This window comes from Buteo buteo, chromosome 19 (assembly GCF_964188355.1).
Source record: "Buteo buteo chromosome 19, bButBut1.hap1.1, whole genome shotgun sequence".
Taxonomy (NCBI): domain Eukaryota; kingdom Metazoa; phylum Chordata; class Aves; order Accipitriformes; family Accipitridae; genus Buteo; species Buteo buteo.
The window spans coordinates 22,209,981-22,227,188 of NC_134189.1; the positions used below are offsets into that span (position 1 = coordinate 22,209,981).

Sequence of the window (17,208 nt, forward strand, 5' to 3'; positions counted from 1 at the left end):
AAGTCAGGCAATGGGACCCATTTCCAAACCAATTTCATAGTCAATGGGGCCAAGGAACATGACATTCATTGGGTGTATCACATCGCCTGTCACCCACCAGCCCCTGGAAAGGCTGAGCATTACAATGAGCTGCTAAGGACTATGCTGAGAGTGATGAGTGCTGGGACATGGAAACACCAGGATGTAAATTTAGCAGAAGCCACTTGGCTGGTTAACACCAGAGGTTCTGCTGACTGACCTGGCTCTTCCCAGACACTACACACTGTAGGAAGAGGTAAGGTTACCATAGTACGTGTAAGGGAACTGCCTGGGAAAGACAGTGCAGGTTGCTCCTCCCTTGGGAAGAGGTAAATCCATTTGTGGGATTGCTTTCACTCAAGGATGTGGGTGCACTTGGGGGGCAAAGTGGAAGGATGGGGAAAACTGGCGTGTACCCCAAGGAGATTTAACCTTGGGGGAAAATAAGTCATGATTTGAGTTGTATGTTGTAGGAAGTACTATAACAGGAACCACCTGAACCAGTGGGGGGTAAGAGCCTCACAAGAAACTGGGCAAGTGCAGCAATAACCCTGCCCGTAGTGGTTTTAGCACCCAACAATCCCTGACAACATGCCACCTCTCCCGTCCTGAGTGACCACCGTAACAGATGGAGTCCAAGTCAGGGACTAAATTAACTGAACAGACTTTAATGGATATTTGAATGGATGTTGAAATCAACATTTGATGGGGATGGCCTGTAGACTTAAGGGAATGACATCTGTGTATATGTCAAAGGGTGGGGTGGGTGTTGATGAGGGATTATAAGCATGATGCAAATGATATGGAATAAGGGGTGGAGATTGTACTGGTCATGGCTGGGATGGAGTTAACTTTCTTCATAGCAGCCTGTATGGTGCAGCGTTTTGGATTTGTGGCTAAAAGTGTTGATAACACACTGATATTTGTGTGTTGCTGAACAGTGCTTGCACAGCATCGAGGCTTTTTCTTTTTCCTACTCTGCCCCTTGCCTCCATCTGCCATTTATGGGCAAGAAGGGCACAGCTACATCAGCAAGTCCAATGGATAAAAAATAGACACTGCATTTGTTGACACCATTTAAAAATGTTTTTTAAATACTCCAGGTTCCCACTCATCATCCTTTCCATATACATTTCCATACACATTTCCATATACATATACATTACTCAGTTCATGCAGTTCTTACTGTATTAGGCTTGGATCTTCTCCTGTTTTGACATTGTCTTCCAGTCTTGTGTTATTCAGACATAATCTTACGTCACTTTAGACATTACTAGCAGATGTCTGCATTTTGCAGCAAGGCCACTACTGAATGTATTATACATGACATTTTTTTCCAGAAGGCTTGTTAATGATTTTCTATGTGTAATCCTAGTCAAATGTTTTAATAAAACTCTAATTTCAGATGAGTCAGTCATCTCCTCAGAGAAAGCTGACCAGGATGAGCTATCCTTGTGAACATACTCACTTTGGGTTTTTTTTCTCCTCCTGAACTCTGTGATTTGTATTACCTTTTCCTTCAAAATTTACTTGAAATCTGCCTGTTATTAAGGTGAGTCTAGCAGTCTGCATTTTGTCTAGATATAAGGAATAGGCAATATCTCTCAGAGATGGTATTTGGGGGGCATTAGCTGGTCCCTTGTTCGTAGCAGTCAATGATCCACCAGAAGCCCTGCAGCAGAATAAATTTCATCTGACAGCAAGTGGAAGGTGCTGTCCCTTCATCAAGCCTGCACCTGTGCTTTACTGGCCCTTTGAGGAAGACTGGGTGCTTTAGAGTCAACAAAGAAAATGAGAATGATCAGATGCCACAGAGTTATTGTATTTACCACCAGCTTTAACACCAGCTGGCAGAGGCTTGTGACCCAGAAGAGTCCTCTGGGATCACAGATGCCTACACATTACTGAGGTCTCATATCAAATATTGCTAAATGGCATTAATTATACCTAGTTTTCTGCAATTAATTATTTCAAACTGATAAAAATAAATTTAATAACAAACAGGCCTATTCATGCTGTGAACCTGCTTCCCACATCTGAGGGAAATGGATGCTATTCTGACGAAGTGAAGCTGCATTGAAAACATCTTCCTGGTCTTTCAAGATCCTTTGTTTAATTAGGTATCACAAGTGGCTTTTGCAGATTTTTTTTTTCTATAAGGGTAATAGTGTCATTGACATTTTTCTAAATTTAATTTGCATCATTTAGTCAGAATCTGGCCTTGAACAGACATCTTCCTGAACTGGCAAAGGGGCTTCCATAGGAAAGCTTCAGCGTAGCTTCATCTCAGCCACCGACACCAAATCCAACTTCCTCACTCATCCCATGGCCAAGCTCTACAGACATCTTGGTTTTAGCTCTCCTTCTGCCTTTCTAAAATATTTGCAGCTTTTTCACACATATTTTGTGTTGTTAGGGCTCCCTTGCAGGATGCAGTTTCTACTTTGCCATGTCCAATGACAGTGCAGAAATAGTCAGTAAAGTCTCCTCCAATAGTAAACCTGAACAGGGAGAGAAAGTCAGATCTAGTTGCATTCCTGACCTAGCTGGATGCAATGCAGACAATATCGCCTCTGTGAAAGACAGAGTGGTACCTGGCCTTGTTGCTAAGCTATATTATTGGCAGTGGGATTAGAAGCTGCCTTATTGGAATCTTCTTCCCATTCTTTCATTTTCTTTCCCAGACCTCAACAAAAGTATATGAGCTATGCTTTCCCATCCAGAAACCTTCCCCTTCTTTGGTAGCCTCCGTTCAATGGTGCTGACATCATGGTCTCTCTTGTACCTGCCTGGTATATCCTTTCTTTCCCCATTGAACTCTACCGAGTCAGATTCCTCCTTCCCCACCAGAACCACAGCTGTGTCCTCTCTTGCCATCCTGATGTGACATGCCTGTGTTCCCACGTGATTTACAGGCTCCCTTTGACTTGTCATGGGGATATGCTGAAGCACCTGAATCTCAAGGAATCAGATTGCTACAAATTGCAGTCCCTGATCTCTCTTGTACTCCCTGTTGTTGGCTCAGGTTTTTCCTTTTTACTGGTTCCAGACATTGTATCACAGTGACTTGCTGGAATAAGCTTACATGTCGGGGTTATGTTCCATGTCGTTAATCCACTTCCACTTCTCCTCGCTCTTCGAGAATTTGAGACCAAGTAAGTAGTAATAACTTCTTGTTTGTGAAAAAAGATAACTCTAGAAAGGAAACAAACAATGATAATACATTAAAATTACATTTTCTTCACCAGAGGTGCACAGAAATCTTAGTGCTAAATAGCCAACAGAACTGTGTGCATCCAGCCACACCATCTCCTTCCACAGCTTCAGAGGCTAAACTTTTCCATTTTTAATCTCATCTCTCTTCCTGGGGCTTTTAGGAATAGACTAAACAGAATAATAGACTTGTGATACCATTAAAGCTATACATTGTAGTTAGCCAGATGAGACGTGTTACCTGGAGACACTTTTCTATTCTGATTGTGATGGGAAAGCCTTTTCAGTTTTTGTCAGAGCAATGGCTCTCACAAATAAGTGTCTGTTCAACTTGTTGGTCTTGATTTGTGTGCTAAATCCCTTTAAAATATAAGTCAGCTAGGCAGAGAGTTTGCTCTTTCCCATGGGAGCATGCTTGGAGACAGAAGCTTCTGGATGCAAGACTTCAAGTACCAAGATGCACCTTACTGTGAAGGTGTTTGCTGCCGTACAGAGGTGCTTGCTGTATGTGGCTAGCAGTAGATTATAGGTCCGCAAAGACCTCTAACATGAGAAGACACAAGTGTAACCCATCAGCCTTTTGGCATACAGGTCAAAGAACCCTAGGAGCAGCCCCATGAATTTAGATCTCACCAGTTCTTCCTTGTTGTCAATGATCACCAGGTCTGAATTTTTGTCAGTACATTCTTTACGGGAGGTGTTCCAGTCAAGTATTTTCTGCACTGGAGAAAAGAAGTAGCATTTTTCCCCATTTTGTTTCCAGCCTTGGGGGCAGCCTGCAGGAGGGAAGAACAGGTGTGGAAAAATTCATGTTAACACTAACAAAAGGATCCTATTACAAAGGAAAGGTAAGAGAGTAACTTACAGCTAGAAAAGTACCTGTATGGTCCTACTTAAAATTTCCACCAGACTACTGAGCATCCCTGCCAGTCTAAGATCCCTGTAGCTAATCCCAGCCCGAGTCACTAGGCATGAGTCAGAGAAGTGGAATGATGGATAACATTATCCAGCCTTTTAAATCTTTGCTCAGGAGATAAAGAGAAACGGTCAGGGCAAGAAGCAGCTTTCAGTTTTCAAATGTCTTATTTGCCTGCTGCAAAACACAGCAATAGTGATGCAACTGAAAGACAGAACATTTCTCTCCATTGCCAGGCTGGGTACCGGGAGGAACAGAGAACGGGACCTGGAAATGGTGATAGGATTCAGGGAGACAGGGACTGCCTGATAGAGTTTAGTTGGTTATCCAGCAGCTCGTAAACAGCAAAAGGGAATTGCACTTCGGTAAAGTGCTAAGAATGGAGGGGTATTTGAAAAGCAATAGACGCACATTGGTCTATCATGCTCGCTACAATGCTGTGATACCAAAGGGATTTTATATTCATGTCCGTTCACCTAGCCATGGGCTTTTCTGTACTAGCATGAGAGTAATCCGTTCTTCCCTCTGAAACAGTAATGCAGTGCTGACCAAGCACTACTTTTAAAGATGATTAAAATGTGAAGTGTCTCTGGCCTTGGCAGCTCATCCTATGAGTGTACAGGATAAGGTTGTTTATTCCTGAGATGTCAGGGGTTTTGTCTGTTCGGTTTTCTTCTGAACAAAATCTAGACACTGCCCCCGTCCCCCCCTAAAAAGGCAATCTAACAGGCTTCTGGAAACTGTCTTTTGAATGATAGAAGATTACCTACCTAGTGCCTCTTCAGAGGTGGTGGAGGATGGTTTTGAGTCAGGCGGGCTGCTTGCAGTTGGACGGTCTGGAAATAAGAGTACAATTTCTGCTTTGCATGGCTGACCATTTTGCCATACGTTGTCAGAGCTCTTCTGAACCTCCTTGACTCCCACCATCACCCCACACAGAATGCCTACTCCTCACCTTTTGGCTTCTCCATTAAAAAAACCCAAACCTGTCGTACCATACTATGGAGCAGATTTCCAAAGAGCCTAACTCTGGAACTTGACAAAAAAATGCTCCGCACATTTTCAGAGCAGCGGTAAATGTGGTGTACAGTATACACACAACTATAGCAATAAGAAGTACGAGCTGTCTTTGAGAGATGAGTGCTCAAGCCAATCTGTTCTTGGTTAAGCGTGCTCCCACACCGCTTGGAGCTGCAGTCACTGTCTGCTCCTACCCCAAACAACTGGGGTGAGATATTCAGGCAGAGCATATTTGTGCCCCAGCTGGAAGCTGGTCTAACAGTGTTTCTCCCCCAGACCAAAATGAGACAACAGTGTTCATTTTAGGTTTTAAAGCAGATACCCAGGCTGAAATAGCATTGATTTTCCTCTTTCTTCTGACACAGTGGTTGTGAGGGATCTGTGCTCCACAGGAGGCTTCTGACTCCCAGAAAAAGGGACCGTGGAGGGAGGCTTACAAATTTATTTTTATTATCTGATGACTAGCTAGACTGCATGAATTTATCACAGAGAAAAAGGAAAAAAAGAGTTTTGAGAGGGTGAAGAAAGTAGCTGAGGCCTTAGATGAACTAAACTTATGCTTAGTTTACTAGAGAAGCTCATGTGATTTTCATGTATTTGTTTTTTTCTGTTTACAAACTCCCTCAAGAGTTTAGATCCTGTTGAAAGTATGGAGTTCAGGGATCACTCACAGTTAACAGGCTGAAGGAGGATTATGTTGTTCCAGCTGGCTCTGTGTAGCAGTAAGAAAATCTTGATATTCTCCCAGCTTCTCTGCTTAGGAAACCTCAGCTTTAAAGACACAATTGTTCATGACATGAATGGGTATTATTAGCTCAACTGACTGGGAGTTGTCTATATCAAAGTTTAAAGAGGCATTTTTGAGGTTATTTGGAGTTGAACAATGAAGGGATGAACAATAACAGTAAAGAAATATTAAACTAAAAATTGTAGGGATAGAATTCTTATACTTGAAACCAAAATTGATAAATTCCTTTAAAATATATATATATATATATATATAAAATGAGAAAAAAGACTGAATTAAAGAAAGTTCTAAGAAACTTGTACCAGAATGGCATGGAGCATGAAAGAACTGACATCTCTGCAGATTTCATACTAGAGGCAAACGATGAAAGAAACAGAATATTGAAGGAAGAACTTTGTTTACAAGCAGTAAGCTCAAAAATAAGATGAGGGAAAAGAAGCGGAGTGGCCTTTAGATTCAGTGACACCTAATCTCTTCCGGACACTGAAAATTGGTAGTGAAAGGATGGATCCAAAGTATCCAAACTGCAACCACAAGGAAGGTGGCAATCCTGAGCTTTTACTTTCCTTGGGATAAAACCACTTCCCTAGTACCTATGCGTCTTGACAGATGCAAGACCCTGTAGTGCAGAGGGAATGATATCTTGGAAGGGGTTCAGCCCACCAGAATGTAGTCATAACTATGCTGACAAGAAGTAACTATTGAGTTTGAGAGACGAACACCTCTGTTACAGAGAATCCAGGTTTGCCTTGTACCCACCTCTGGTAAAAATAGGTTATTTTATCATAAATGTAGCATCTCTTCTTCCAATACATTTTGTGTAGCCAATTTTTTACTGACAAAAATCCTGAGAAGTATTTTTGCCCTTGTTCCAATAAGATATTCAATTTTCAGAGAATACTGCAGAAGTTAATTATTTCCTCAAGGAACAAAAAATACTGGCAAGGGAAACTTTTTCAGGAAAGGGAACCCCTTTCACTAAGCACACTTTTGCCTGTTGTGAGAAACAACCTGACCAGCCCTTAACATGTGGGGATTTTTTCTACCAACTCCATCTCAGAGAGTTCTTCGTAGTCAAAATGAAGCAACTTTTAGCTCTATGATGATCATAAAGAGAATATAGAATTTTTTTTTCTGGCAACTACAAATACCCATAATGGCTGAAATATCCCCTCAACTACTACATTAAATGATTCAGTAGAATACTCAACATTGAAATAGTTAATGAATATACACTTATCTTATACAACATATCATTTCTCTCCACATATCTTGTTTCAGTTTTATCTATAGACCGTCAAGGTTTCAGAAACCCCACTGCCAAAAGTGTCCAGAAGGATTTCAAGGACCACCAGAGACTCCAAACTGAGCAGTGACATAAATGAATCTCAATTTTAGTACAAAGGATTAATCAGCTCCTTCCATAAGCCTAGACCCAGACAGTGAGTGATAAAAGGAAATAAGTATGAAATAACGGTATTCTTTTGGGAAATGACTATACTTGCTTTCCCAGAAAACAGCCACCGGACCAAGTTCCTCGGTTCTGTAATTTTGCTCAGGGTTCCCAGCACCTGAAGGGACCTAGGATTTCCTGTACTGTCCTTTCTTTCTTTATAGCATTAGCTCTAATAAGTAGCATTTTAAATAATACCTTACAGAGTCTGAGTGCCTTTTTTTTACTGGGATCATAATGAGCTGGTGCAAAACAGTTATTTAACTACTCTTTTACAAGTTGTTGAAGTATGAATTGTAAAAGCCACTATAAACGTCAAAAACACACTGCCTAGGAAGTCCTACTAATCTACATTTCTTTCCTGATAGCAAGCAAGAACTAGACTTTTGGAGTTGTGAGAAAAAAGTTTCACTGTAGCATGTAAAAATCAAAGTAGATCAATAAAAGTCTAATTTTGCGGAGACTAAATTGTATGATTTGCCCTGTTCCTTTTAGGGATTAGCTTCCAATATATTGGTGTAGGAGAAGTTGAGTCTTAGATATCACTATTAAAAAAAAAAAAAACCAACAAGGAAAGATGTATGGCTGAACATTTGAAAACAAAGGTTCTTAAAGCTCTGGTATATAGAATTACATCCAAACCTGTATACAGAGATACAGATGATAAAGTATGCATTCTATTTTACAGATTTTTAAAACAGATAACTGTGGTGGAAATAATGAAGATAAAGCTGAGGACTGAGAACTTGAAGGAGCAACCAAATGTTTGGAAGAGGGGGAAACAGAATTTACTCTTCAGGAAAAGTTCCCAAAACCAGATTTCAGAATCATTTCATTTTAGAAAATGAAGAAGCTGGGTTCTGCATATAGCCTGGCCTGTGGGTGGAAGCTTGAAGTACTGCTTAGAAAGATACCCTGAAGTCCTTTGTATATAATAGTACCAAATACTGGTATTAAAACTACCTAATATAATTTTAAAGCACATTTCTGTGAAAAATTAGAAATGAATGCATACCGGTATGCATTACAAAAATGAACATCACCCTACTGATTCTCCTACTAGATGGAAATTAATTTACAACACATAAATGGTGGGTCAAGATTTTCTCCTGGAATATTGTCACCTTAAACTCTGAAATCTGCCTGAGAGATTGAGACAGCAGCATTACTGAAAATGGTTCAAAGGCACTGAAACCTAATAAAGCAACAATGTGTTATTTTCTAATTGGAGCAACATAACACTGAATTTTATCGTGCTTTAGTCATATGCTAATTGAGAACATCAAGGCTTTCTTTGCCTTCTACTGAATCCCTACAGCAACAAGGAAAAATAAAACAGAAATATCAGTTTGAAATCATATGTTTTCCATGCATATATGCATTTATACGCATATATCTTGAGGCTGGATATCAGCTCCTGGTTTCAGAAAACAGCAAAATTTAATTCATATGAAGGAACATTTGAAAACAAAGTCAGACTGCCTTTTCTTGGAAGACCAGCTCATGAACTGCAAGGCCATTTTTTTACTTACTAACAGATAAATTTTCTCTCAAGAAAAAAGAAAATAATATGACACTACTATAAAAATCATAAAAATATCTGGTCAGATTCCACTGAGTAATATTGTTGTCATTTTCATGAACAGAAATGCAAAATGTTTTCTGGTCTGCAGAGCTCTTGTATGATGGACCAATATTAAGCAGTGACAGTTTAGTTCATTTCAACAAGCTGTTTGTCAACAATGGTATATTTGGCAAACCAAAACTGTATGGAAAACTCATATAAAATTAAAACTTAGAAATAAAGCAGTCAGAATGACAACAGTTTTCATTTGGAGTACAAGTGAAAACAGTATGCTATTGAAATTTAAAACTAATTTGAGTTAGTTTCTCAAGTTTGATCTAGATGTCAAGTTTCTTAGGAGCATTTTTTCAGTTCACTGAGGCAGCACTGAACCCTACAAAGCCCAGCAAAATAACTGCACCTCAAGCCAGACCTGAATCAAAGCCTAATGACTCCTCATTCAACTCCTGATTTAAAGCTCTATCAAATGCTGGTAATTTCACCTTGTTACATTGTATTGTTTCGTTGGTTTTTTTTAAATTTTGCCCTTCCTGTGGTATTTTATATTTTATAAAGGTCAGAGTGCTGTCAGACATCTGTCCTTTACTCTTTGCCTTGAAAAAGAAAAAAACAATTACCTCCCCCAACCCTGTTTTTTAAGTTCAATGGATCAAAAGTTTTGGCATGTCTTCACAAAGGGTTTCTCCATGTGCATCTCTGAGCAGGTGGCAAACTCTGGGACTTGAGTGTGATTGATTGTGTAAACCTCTTAAGCTTGCTCAACTGTCAAAGGATGAAAAGAAACAAGCAACTACATCTGAAATTTAAAAATGATTCCTTGAAAATATTCAAAAAGGAAAGTACCACATGGCTCTATTAAAATTTGTTTTTTTCTGATGGAGATAAGAATGCATTCTTTCTTAAAAAAAATAGTGTATCTTTTTATGTAGTTCAAAGATTGTTATGAACTCAGTGATACACATGCAGAGAGACCTAGTACTAGGCTTACTCAAGTAAAGTGCAAACAAATTCCTTTAAGCTGTGACTTAGCTACCTCTTTCAAATGAGCTTTTATTCATATTTATTTAATGATGTTTGGTCTTATGGACATCTTGGTGACATGATCATCGCCTTGAAATATTCTCATGGATAGCAGTCCTAATACTAATAGGCATTATCTAATCTTGACTTGTTTCTTCAAAACATTTGAATAATAAATTTTTTATTGTTTGAACATTGTCAGTTTTTTAATCGGGTTTTTGCTCTTTTCTTTTGGAATTTTAAACTTTCAAACCACTTGACTCTTTTATGGATTTCCTGTTACAGCCACAGTTGGTTAAAAACTACTGTCCTGTGCCTTCAAATTAGCCTTCTGTTGCTCCTGGTTTTGGATGTTATGACCTAGATGTCAGTCAGTGGGTGAGAGTCACAAATTTATTGTAGCTATTCCTTTTTTAGCAGGACTTACACATGAGTATCAGACACACCACTAAGACCAGTAGGAGGATTATCACAGCAACCAATACAGCGACACGTGTTCTGGAGCAACAGCTTTTACCTACAGATAGACATTAAAAATAAAGATTAGGGAAACGATGAAAAAGAACCCTTCATCTACCTTCAAAAATGCCCTTTTCACGCTCACACTGAGACAACTCTTTCAAGTTAGTCAAAGCCCTTCAGTGCTGTTCCTTCAGATATTTGTTTTTTGTGATTGATACGCTGTGGGCACATTTTTTTTTCCATCACAGACCTTTAGTCTGAACCCTTCTGCCATTGCCTAGAATACTTTGTTAAATTCTGCTGCACTTGATACTAGAGTTAAGTGCTCACTGGGATCCTTACCTACCCTCTCAAAATATTCTTAAAGCAAAACCCAATCAACTTACCAGATAAAGGTCCTGCCATGTTATACTCCTCAACAAAACAAATTTTTCAGAGGAGTTAACCATCTCCTCTATCTGTTTTGACTGGTGTTTATGGACTTTTGTTCAGGATTTACTTCAAGGGGATCCTCATGGTATTCATTAGTCTGCCAACTCAGTGGTTACTGGCCAGATGCTATAGAGCACAAGCAGGTCCAAGAGGGGACAAATAATATGTGCAGTGGCTGACTGGACTTATCAGGCACTGAATTAAAAGATAAAGGAGAGCTTTCCATCTCTTCCTGCTTCACATATCTGCTAGTATTTACTTATCCCTTCTGCTGTCTTTAAAGTTTAGAGTGTCTATGTGACAACTAGGATCTGAAAAACAAACTGAAGTTGTTGCTGCTATTGCCCCTGCTCTGTAAAGAAAACAGTTTTAGATAAATGAGGAAGCCATCCTGAATCTTCGTCCTAAGTCAATATGTGGTCTGTTCTGTCTGGTAACCTCATTTTCACACCTGCTTGTGCATTACTATTTGAATTATTGAAATGCTAGGAAGCTGTCATACTTAGTATAGTATTAAACTAGACTGATTTTAAACCAGTCTTTCAAAGAAGGCGCCACTCAAGAAGAACTCTGTGCTGTCAGGTTTTCTGCCTGAGGAGGTTTGGTCTGCAAATAGTTGCACCCTGAAAACATGTTGATTGCACTAATCAACGAATCTATTTGATAGGTGCAAACTAACTACTGATACACTAGTCCATGTGGTTACCAACAAGACTGGGAAGGGTGAGGAAAAGTTTCAGTAGCAAAATGGAAGCTTGTAGGAAGGAAGTTGGTGACCAGGAATCCTAAGGTGACCATTCCAGAAATGGTCCCAGTACCCTATGCAGGACTGGAGGGAGAAAAGAAAAGGCAGCATTTTAGCACCTGGCTGAGAAGATGGGGTAAGGATCCAGATTTCTGATTCTTCAAGAATTTGGGACACATCTGGTGCAGAGTGTCCAAACGCTCTGCAGGAACAGATTTCACCTTAACTATAAGGGAGTCAAGCTGCAGGACATGACCTCTAGAAGGTTTTAAGTAACATTTAAAATTAATAAGAGCAAGCTGGCAGGGGCTGAAGGTTGTAAGTAACTCTTAAAATGAGGAAAGGGAAGCTGACATGGGCTAAAGAGCAGTTTAGGGTGATATTACCATTATGTGTGACTTCAAAACCACTGTGTCCTCAGGAAAAGGAAAGGTCAGTGTGTAGACAGAGTCAAGCAGAAAATGCAAAACTGCCTGTCATTTAAATAAAGCGTTAAGAAGCAAACAACAGCTGTTGCACACCTGCTTCTACACATATACTAGAAGTCTGAAAAATAAGATGGGAAGATCTGGAATGTCCCACCCTAGACTAAAGTACTCAGATGTCAGGTACCTGAAAATGGGTGGCTTCTGCCACCTGAGATACCCTCAGGTATCAGATAACTGCACAGACCTGGAAGATGTTACACAGGACCTCCAAGAATCTGTGGCCTTCCAGATTTGCATACTGAAGCCAGACCAAATGTTCTGATGCTTCCCAGATGGCTCCGGACACCTGTGATTAGGTAACTGAACAGCTTCCCAATATGTGGTGAATATGAGGAAGTGAATAAAAGGAAGAGAGTCATCATAGTGCTAGACTACCTAAGGAAAAATAGAGTGCTAATGGGTAAAAGAGGGTAACCACAGGAAGGAGAGGATGCTTATCAAAAAGAAGCTGAAAAAGACTGCTAAGAGAGAATGAAATCCATACAGGCACACCATATAATGATCTGGGAACAGGCGAAAGGAAGTTGACACAGGTATTAGAAGCTGATTGTTAACTTTCCATAGCTGTAGACGTTAAACGAAGGAAATAAATAGAAAATATCACAAACCCTGGGAGATCAAAGATTATGTATAAGAAAAGCCAATTAGGCAGAAAAGAACTTGAAAAGGGAAAGACTTCAACAGAAAAGTACTTGAAAAGGAAAAGACTTCAAACGTGTTTTTGAACACGTTTCAAACACACTGTGTCTTCAAACACACCAAGAAAAGGTACCTTGCTGGAGATCTGTAGGTCAGTGGATGGTAGGCTACCCAGGAAGCATTCAGAAATTAAGGTCATAGTAGAGAAGCTATATTAATCCCTCGTATCAGGGTTGACTGGGTAAGAACTGGGTAGGTCTTCCAGTTTGGGGCAGTTCCTTGTGAGAAGCCACATGAACTGGAAGACATATAGCCCAAATAAAAAAATGGATATACTAACAAATTCCAAGAGGCATTAGGTGTGAGATAGCTGGATTACTAATGCCATTTTGTAATCCTACTCTTAAAGCTATCTTTGCACCCAGGGACTAGAAGGTAACAGATCTAATGTGAATTAAAAATAAAAAAATAAAAAGTTCTAGAGGAGATCTGTGAACTTCAGGTCTGCTGTCCTGACCACACAGTCACAGAATCATTTAGGTTGGAAGCGACCTTTTCAGATCACCTAGTCCAAGTTCCCTGCTCAAATGGGATCAGCTAGAGCAGGTTGTCCAGGACCATGCACAGTCAAGTTTTGAATATCTCCTAGGATGAAGACTGTACAACCTCATGCATTAGGAATTATTCAGAAGGAAAATGAACAAAAATCAGGGATGTTTTGTCTGCCACGTGGTTTTATAAATCCATGATTCACCTCTACCTTCGATCATGCATGCAGTTCTACTACTCCTGTTTCAAAAAGCATAGTGGAAAATGTTCAGAGAAGGGAAGCAGTAAATGATGGTGTGGACTAGGGTTCTGCAGTATGGAAAAGAGATGACTAAGAAGAAGCTATGTCAGACATATAAAATCCTGAGTGTCATGGACACCTTGGATAGGGTTTGGCTGCTTACTGTCTCTTTCAGGGAACATCAGCTGAAACTAATAGGAGGCCAGTTCAGAGTAAAAAAGATGAAGCTGGTTCTTCGTGTCATGTTAAAAAGAACTGTGGATCCCCTCATCAAAGGAGATAATAGAAATCAGGTCTGTGTATAGAACCAAGGGGAGATTAGGCAAGTCTGTAGAAAAGAAAACCACTGAGGGTACATAAATAGAAACACAAGTGTCTCAGGAAGTCCCTGGGTAGATGCATGCATGTGAAAGTATTACGGGAAGGTCTCATACATGCCTACCTTCTTCTTATTCATCTCTGGTTATTCACTTACGGCTGCTGCTGGAGGTAGGAGGCCTGGTTAGGTGGTTCCTTGTTCTGGCCCAAAATAGCCTTGTGTTCCTACACCAGTGACGCCAACAAGTGGTTAGTTGCATATAATGCAACACATTGACTGCCCCCCGCTCTGACTGTGTAAAGCAGACAACTGTATCTTCCTGTCACCCATATGGGTTTTTATCACAGCATTTTTGGAAAAGAAGGAACAGCCTCCTCTCCTCTCATTGTTTAAATCCATGCCAATTTAGCAGACAGCTAAAAACTCACCGGACGATGTGTAGCTATCTGCAGCATTTGTGTCTAGGGATTGTACTTTCAGTTCTGCATATGTAGTACCTAAAACCAGGCAAAAAAACAGAGAACAGAGAAAGATGAGAAACAACTTAAATGGAACAAAAATGACCGAAATGGTGAGAAATACTAAACACATGACAGCAACTGATTTGTGTGACTGTGTTTAAGTATACCTGAATGATATTTTTGTCCATTGCATTTACACCTTAGAGGACTTGCTATAGGCAGAAACAGATCTGGGTTACCTTCAGTGCAGACAATAACAGAGGAGACATGGGCACACGCACATGCATTTCAAATCTAAACAGAAGTGGAGAAAAAAGTCTAAGGCTGTCTGACTGTCTTATTCAATTCATATCCATATGCGAGTGGTGAGAATGGCTACAACATTGAAGCAAACCTGAAAACTGCAGATCATGCTAAATTTGAAGTAGTGACTAGTTAATGATAAGATGGTGAGAAAAGTGAAAATTACTCTAAAAGATCTTCAGATAATAAATACAAATGAATATGGAAGACAGGATGTGGGGAAGGAAGGAAGAGGAGGGACACATAAAAAGGGGGTAGAAAGTAAAAAAGAAATACGATGTTGCAATTTTATAAAACATTCAAAGTCATCCTGATACACAGCACTGAGCCCCTTTGTTTCTATCACCATACAGTGTTAACATCTTCTATGAGTTTAAATGCATTCTTCTGGCTAATGGAATTAATTGCATTCCTTTGTGAACACTGTATTTGATCCAGGGAATCCATTATCAAAGAGAAAATAGAAAACTGGAGGAAAAAGAAAAGAAGACAGAAGCCAGTGTCTATCACTGGGAAATACTATGCATAAATTAAGTATACACATGGAAGAAAAGAGTTGATAAAGGTTTTCCAGAAAGGCGCAAGCAGAGAAACATAAAAATGCTGTTAAAACCATATAAAAACTGTAAGTAGGAGTACATGGATTGAATTGTAAGGAAAATGGAATTTTCAGTCAGGTGGCATCTACTGTGGGTGCCTGTCAATTCAGCTGTGAAGTAACCTGTTGAAAGAGGTAGTAGAAACACTGTTTCTTGGGGCATTAGAAACTCCAGCCATTTGAAAATAGATGCCAAGGGATCACACTTTATGCAATAGACCAGCACAGGATGGCAAGAAATAGAAACTATTATTTCTGTCAAACAGATAGAAAGGGAAGAAAAAAGAATATGAAATGCACAAAGTGTATGAAGTCTGTTATTTTAGGATGTAATTTTATGCAGATGTAGCAAAAACAGTGCAAAAGTTTGTGCAATAATTCTTAGTGCATTAAAGAACCATAAATTTTAGGTTAGAATTTTGCCAGGTCATTTATACTAAATCAAACTAAATCTGTCCATGAAACACTTTATACTTGATTTATTAAACAAGTAGTTTGTACAGACAAAGCCAGGAGGAAAAAACCCCAAAGCAATGCCCACTATGCTCAGCAAGAAGAAACAGGCTATTTGCGAGACTGCTTCAAACAACAGAAACATCAGGCACTCAGTCTCCTGATCGGTTTGCTGCAGGATTCAGTCTGATGCATGAGAACACTCCTGGTTCAGGACCAATTGATGTTCAGCTGTGGAATAATCTCCTCAAATGATAGAAACTACTCTTAATATCACACAAGAAAACTCTCCCTCACACCTGCACCTTAACAAATGAAAAGTAGACCTTAGAACAATCCCCCCCCCCCTTTTTTTTTTGTAAAAAACACTACATGGACTCCCCACCATGTGCGTTTTTCACAGCACTGGCCCTCACATTTCCTTCGTCCTCTTTGGGGCTTTGGTGCTCCACGGCACTCTTTCAAAATACGTGTTTGGGAGGCTGAAGAATACAAAGAAAGCTCAGTGCAGACCGACTGACCTACCTTGGACGTCAGTGACCTTCTGTAGTCTGGGCCTGGTTGAATCAGTCAAGTTCAAGTCAGCATAAATGAGATTTTCTGACATTCTTGCTCCCCCTTCTCCTTTTTTCCTCTCACTGCTGTTTCTAAGATGGTATTCTGGACTGAGGACGACTCACCGCTCCTTCCCCTCTCGAACCTTCAGGCGGAAGTTCTTTCCTCTTTCTGTCATACGGAAACTGGCAACGAGAAGGAAAGCCCACCTCTAATTGCTCTTTTGATAGTAGCACGTTAAATGTAAGATTGTGGCCTTGATGTGGTCGCCTTTGTCGGGAAGTGGTTCTGGCATTGGTAGTATTTTGAATTTCCAAATCTTGACATCCTGCCCTCCCCCACTCCCCGCCCCCGCTTTTTGTGTTTTGAAAAGACAAGTGTTATTACATGAAATGGAACAGAAAGCAGAGCGAAGCTTTCAGGGTGGACCCACGACACATGACAGGGAGCAGCCCTACGGAGTCTCAAAAGCAGACATCCGAAAGCGTGATACATTTACCCCTGATCCATAGGGAAACGTACTCGACGCTGCTGAAACAGGACCCTGCCGCACTTCGGGGCTCTGTCGTGTGTCTGCGGCTCTTCTAAACCACAGCCAAGCTGACTTGCTCTGTCCTGAGGAATGTGGGATTTGTGCAGCTCAGAAACATGTTCTTCCCCCGTGTAGGTAACTTCTGATGGCAAATGGGGATTCATAAAGTGGAACTGATCCAGCCAGTTTTGGGAAGGGCGAAGGGTGCTTAGTATGCAAAGGCAGCAACTAGAATAGGGTAGTCTAAGCAAGACAAGTCCTAATGCTTTCCAGGTTTTTAATTCCTGCATGGCTAATGCTTTCATAGAGCAGGAGGTGGCAGCTATGTGGACATTGTGTTGTGAATCATTGTTAGGGGAAATATCCTAGCTCAAAGCAGCATTTACCAATTGAAAATGCCATATTTGGTTTTTGCGCTGACGGCAGATGTAATCTAACAAGAGAAGCCTGATCTGCTG

General features: G+C 40.2%; 1 protein-coding gene and 1 long non-coding RNA gene across 4 annotated transcripts in view; one reads left to right on the forward strand and one right to left on the reverse strand.

The window, feature by feature from the left end:
• Positions 1-10,042, forward strand: part of LOC142042109 (uncharacterized) — a 29,488-nt gene extending 19,446 nt beyond the window's left edge. For both annotated transcript variants that reach the window (XR_012653624.1, XR_012653623.1), the window contains one exon: positions 8,057-10,042. This is a non-coding gene — a long non-coding RNA (uncharacterized LOC142042109). The remainder of the gene's footprint in view (positions 1-8,056) is intronic.
• Positions 640-16,554, reverse strand: LOC142042105 (killer cell lectin-like receptor subfamily B member 1A). Of its 2 annotated transcripts, XM_075051635.1 has the most exons (7): positions 16,189-16,554; positions 14,277-14,345; positions 10,401-10,490; positions 4,918-4,983; positions 3,865-4,007; positions 3,104-3,213; positions 640-2,519 (listed from the first exon to the last, which is right to left on the reverse strand). In XM_075051635.1, exons 1-7 carry the CDS (start codon positions 16,268-16,270, stop codon positions 2,372-2,374), a joined length of 708 nt encoding a protein of 235 aa, XP_074907736.1. In that variant the 5' UTR covers positions 16,271-16,554; the 3' UTR covers positions 640-2,371. The 2 variants fall into 2 exon arrangements, with proteins under 2 accessions (XP_074907736.1, XP_074907737.1); XM_075051636.1 differs by lacking the exon at positions 10,401-10,490.
• Between the last annotated feature and the right edge of the window lie 654 nt (positions 16,555-17,208).